General features: G+C 36.9%; 1 protein-coding gene across 1 annotated transcript; it reads left to right on the forward strand.

Annotated features, from left to right (window-relative positions):
- Positions 1-1,969: 1,969 nt before the first annotated feature.
- On the forward strand, positions 1,970-3,205 carry LOC140973408 (uncharacterized). Its single transcript, XM_073436161.1, has 2 exons — positions 1,970-2,314; positions 2,396-3,205. The coding sequence occupies exons 1-2, from the start codon at positions 2,081-2,083 to the stop codon at positions 3,056-3,058; spliced, it is 897 nt and encodes a 298-aa protein (XP_073292262.1). The 5' UTR covers positions 1,970-2,080; the 3' UTR covers positions 3,059-3,205.
- Positions 3,206-5,333: the final 2,128 nt, after the last annotated feature.

The following is a 5,333-nucleotide window of genomic DNA, read 5'->3' on the forward strand; positions in this document are numbered from 1 at the left end:
TGTTACGGAAATGAAAAAAACTTAGCCTCCGATAATGATTAGATGAAAATATCGGCAGCCTGTTGATCGGTAGACATATTCTAGCTTGATGTCTTTTTTCAGCACATTATTTCTGATGAAGTGATGTCAAAGTTTTTCGTTCTCGAGTGATAAAAATATATCTATATTGATACGAGATATTTTGAGTAAATTTTAAAACAAATCCATGAGAGTTTAAGCTCAAAATAAGTAATATCATATAATTATGAGAATATGTGGACTCTATTATACAATTATATTAATATTTATCAATGTGTATCTATTGATATGTTGAAAAATAAGCGCCTATGGTTCCTTTATATATATTTATTTATTTATTTCCAAATGAAATAATGTTTCTTAAAATTGAGCACGTCATAATTATTAGTTTTTTAAGCAAGCACGTTGAGTTTGTTTTGTAAAGCAGAACAATAGGATATAAGCAGAGTCTGTCAATTAATGGATGTGTAACACATTTTGTCATATAGTACTAGGTTTCGTCTGGACAATGTCAATTACAGGATAAAACATCATTTTGGTATGAAAGAAGATGCGTTAAGTAATTATATATTTTTGTTTTATCCAAATTCATACTTAAATTCTACAAAAAAATTAGAGTTATAAATCAATATGTTATCCATATATATTGATTTATTATAACTATATTGTACAGATTGCATTTTCTTATTTATGAATCAAACGATGTCTAAAAGTACAAGAAAATGATCACAACAAGATTATCTTACTCGATATAATATGCGAAAACCGACTTTCACTACAAAGAAGATCATGATAAATAAGAATATGGATGCCACACACGACCCCATAGTGTATTCAAATAAGTATATAGTAACTACTGAGATTTGAGCTCAATATATATATGTTTAGATGGCAACTTCAACTTAATATTCCAATACATACATTCCAATATAAATTGTATGTCCATCAATGTCACAATCTTTGGATATATACACGTTATTATGTGTAAATCAATTTTCATATTAATGAAAGTGATTATACTTTGTATTATGGGATTCAAGTTATACGTTAAATAAATTTTGGAGTGATAGTATACAAATATATTATGGACAAGATTCTATTTTTTTAAAAAGAAATCGTAATGAGATTAATGATTTATGATTTGTTTAATGATTCAGCATGTTGTGTGAACTACACACAAATCACGTACAAACACATTATTGTACCACAAATGGAAATGTTATAAAGTATTTGATTCACCGTACCGATAATTGTATATGGTAAGAAATAAAATGATGGATATACAACAATCCACCGTGAGATTATCGTAATACCAAACTAAATTTCCGGTTGAATGTAACTTACATGAAATAAATCACCATCCAACACAATATTTTGAAAGTGGTCATCTTTGACGCATTTTAATTCCATAATTTTCAGATCAAATCTCGACGATTTTCTGCGATTCTTGATGCTATGCGCTCCTACATTAGTTTAGTATCCGATGTGACGTTGAAATCGGCATAAAAATTTGTACATTTTCGAATAGCGTTGGAAAACCAAGACATGCTCTGTGAAAAACGTTGCATCGACCACTGCAGCTTCCGGACGTGATATCTAACGAACCGCTAACCTATAACATCTAACCAAAAATTCGTTAGAAAGCTTAAGAAATTCTCTTGAAGTAACAAAAAACCACACCTCAATCTGTCAACCCTAGCTCTATTTATTTACAGATCAATGAAGCCCAAAAACACACCCTCATCCCCCTAAACAACATCCTTTGCTCTACATCCCAATCCCAGTCCTTCTCATCAACATTCGCCACCGTAGATTAAATTCAATCCCACGGTCCAAATTTAAAAATTTTCGAAGGCGTGAATCCGCGTCAATCTCTACTAACCAATTGGCTTTCGTCTTCTGGATATTAGCCACCGAAACCTTACTATTTAATGCCTCAAAATTTTCTACCATGGAACACAGTTAACAAAGAAGGGATTCTTTCATTTCCACAGATATATCCGTTTCCTGATCGATTCTAATTCCCAATCGGTGCAAACCCTAGTCTGGGACAAGATTCTGAATGGCCTCCCCTGAAGAAGCAGTTGTCCCGGTCGAAGCTAAGCCGGTTGCTGAGCTAAACGTCGTCGAGGAGTCTACGGATGTGAAAGACCCTCCGCCTGCAAGATCCAAAACTAAGAAGGCTGCAGCCAAAGAGCCGAAGAAGAAGAAAGTGACTGCAGCCAAAGATTCAGAGAAGAAGAAAGTGGCTGCACCCAGAAAGCGTAGTGCACCCACGCACCCAACGTATTTTGAGGTATCAAGTTAATTGCTTTTCTTGTTTTAGATTTTGGTGTTATTGTAATGAATTGGGATGTAATTATCTTTGTGCGGGCAGATGGTAAAAGACGCTATCGTGACTCTGAAGGACAGGACTGGATCGAGTCAGCCTGCTATTGCTAAGTTTGTCGAGGCGAAGCAGAAAAATCTGCCACCTAATTTCAGGAGGCTGCTGCTCGTTCAATTGAAGAAGCTTGTGGAGAATGGTAAGCTTGTGAAAGTCAAGGGCTCTTTCAAGCTGCCACCGGTTCGTTCTCCAAAACCGGCTCAGAAGAAGCCGTCCGCTGCCAAGCCAAAGCCCAAAGCCGTCGCCCCCAAGAAAAAGCAGGTCACCGTTTCCAAAGCAAAACCGGCTAAGGCTACCCCTGCGAAGCCCAAGGCTACCGTCGCATCGAAATCCAAGCCGGCCGCGAAGGCAAAGCCGGTTGCAAAGGCTAAACCTGCCGCGAAGCCGAAGGCTGCTGCTCCTCCGAAGAAGGCAGCGGCCAAGAGAAAGGCACCGGAGAAGCCGAAGACTGAGAATAAACCTCCATCCAAGGTTGCGAAGAGAACTACCAGGTCGAGTCCGGGAAAGAAAACCACAGCAGTGACGGCGGCTGCGAAGAAATCTCCGCCTGCAAAGAAGGCGGCTCCTGTGAAGAAGACTCCGGTGAAGAAGGCTCCAGCGAAAAGTGTAAAGTCGAAAACTGTGAAATCACCCGCGAAGAAGGGCAAGAAGTGATGATAGGATATTTTGAGATGATATGCTTGTTTGTAAGGATAGTATTGTAAATTAGATGGGAAAATTGTAACGAAATCTTTTCCGTGCATTCAAATTTCAGTCGTTTCATATCTTTAATTTTATCATAATAGTATTATCTCCCATTTCGTTCTTCACTGAATGTTTATTATGGCTTCTGTATCCTTTCTTGCTAGCTTGTTATTTATTAATTGGCTGTAATGTCTCTGGAACATGTTCAATTTGCCAGGCGGTTCGAATAGAATGAGGCATCATCTGTTAGCAAGGAAATTGAAGTGTTGATTCAAGTTCTGTACGTGACAGTGTGAATTATGTGAGTGATGGCTCCTCTTATCTCAACTTTTATTTTCTGCTTTTTAAGTTTCATTCCCGGGATGGTGGGAGTGTGGAGTTTTACATCCGTGATGAAATTTCATATGTAACTAAGGTGATAGATATCCAGTTTGATGTATCAAAACTTGTTCCTAGGATTAAGTGGCTAATTGGTTGAGTTTTTAAGTACATGTTTGTCCATTTTTTAGCTGCTGTGAATTAGTAGAAGACCCGCTTCTCATACCTTACTACTTGTTTTACAGCTTGTTGGTTGATATAATTAGTTTTCCATTTGCCTGATATTGATCAGTCAGTATTGTGTGTAGCAAAGATTTTCCTTTGATTGTGTGGTTTCATTTTTGGTACGTGGAATGTGCAAGAAGTCAAACACTTTTTCATTGTTTTTCACTGTTTGTTGTGTGAAGTTAGCTGGATTAAGATGGCAGAAAATGAAAACATCGTGGTTGAGAGTTTATGGCACCAAAAGTTAGTCTTTGTTTGCATTTACATGTTTCTTGAACCAAATGTTTTTATGTTGACTCCATATTCTTTGCATAGAGAAGGAATTTAGCAGTCCATGTAAATGATTAAGATCTTGGTACAAGTTATTCACTGGGGGTAAATTGATAATATGGTCAATAGTTTAAAGGAAAGCAAGTCTGGAGACTATTGTTTTACTTTTATGGTTCAAGAAGGAAACAATTTTATTCGAATTCCTGAAAAGTTGAAGTTAGTACATGACATGTGATGTCGTCCATCCGAGGGGCATGTACAGAGGTGGTTCTTTTGCATCCATGCCTTTTTATAGAAACAATTTGATCACTACTGAAGATATGGCGGAAAACGTAGATCGGAGAATGCAATGTACTCATTGATTAATCAAGAAAAAATCATCCTTTATGTACAAGGATGAGCATCTGACTCAAAATCTTGAACCAAAATTGAGCTTATTGACCTATTGAAACAAGATCCATTTTATAACTTATTTTTTGGGCTTGTGAAGCTTCCTAGAAGCTGCATCCTGAATCCTCCATTTATAGACCTTCCCAAAAAATTTCAAGGTCAAATGCAGGTTCGGCTACCAATATTTCACTAGTGCTTATTGTGAACGCATGATGGCTGTAAGCAGTTTCCATCTGGGATAATGGCTAATATAATTAGTATGCTCTCTATTCTACAACTCTGATTTTATTTGTTTAATCTTTGAATAAAGAGACTTATATCCGTTGTGATGCGAAGAGTTTATTTATTTTATACTTCGTCTCTCTCATTGGTAAGGCTTGGTTGGTTTTTTTTTTAAAATTTCTTTTTCTCCTGAAAGCGACAAAGGTTTCCGGTCATGCATAGTTTCATGTAATCATAGCCATGGTTCTACGTCATCATCTACACTTCTTGATCCTCTTATGTTGGTCCTTCTTAGTCTTCATCTCCTGCTGCTGCCTGTTTATTGAATATATATGGTATACTTAGTTACTAATATGTGGCAATATGGTTCACACTTTTCTGTTGCATCGGTAAGGAACAAATTTAGTAGCTCAACTTATTTGCATGTCTATCATGGCCTAAATTTGCGCTAAATGAACGGATTGTATCAGCCGATCATCACGTGAATGAGACCGACAAGGTCACAAGAAACGTGTAACCATATCTTATGAAATTAGCAACGGGGTTGGTTTCTTTTTAAATATCTCGCAATACTTGGAACACTATATTGCATCACAAGTAGCTATGAGTAGATCCAGTGGCTATCTTGGACGGGTAATCACCAAGTCAATTTATTCTCTTTGCATTCGTTGTTTGTCCAGTTTTTTCTATGCATGCCAGCTGATCAAGGATTTTTTTGGCGTGGTGTGGTCTTTGACCAATATTAATCTTTTTGGACCAAATTTATTTGGGAAAATAAATTTTGTTAACAGTAGCACCCGCTGGTGCGCGATAGGAACGC

The sequence above is a fragment of the Primulina huaijiensis genome, chromosome 3 (assembly GCF_012295235.1).
Source record: "Primulina huaijiensis isolate GDHJ02 chromosome 3, ASM1229523v2, whole genome shotgun sequence".
NCBI lineage: Eukaryota > Viridiplantae > Streptophyta > Magnoliopsida > Lamiales > Gesneriaceae > Primulina > Primulina huaijiensis.

Coding starts and splice junctions, on each gene's coding strand:
- LOC140973408 (XM_073436161.1), top strand. CDS start 2,081: ATGGCCTCCCCTGAAGAAGCAGTTGTCCCGGTCGAAGCTAAGCCGGTT. Junction 2,315..2,395: donor CGCACCCAACGTATTTTGAG/GTATCAAGTTAA, acceptor TTGTGCGGGCAG/ATGGTAAAAGACGCTATCGT.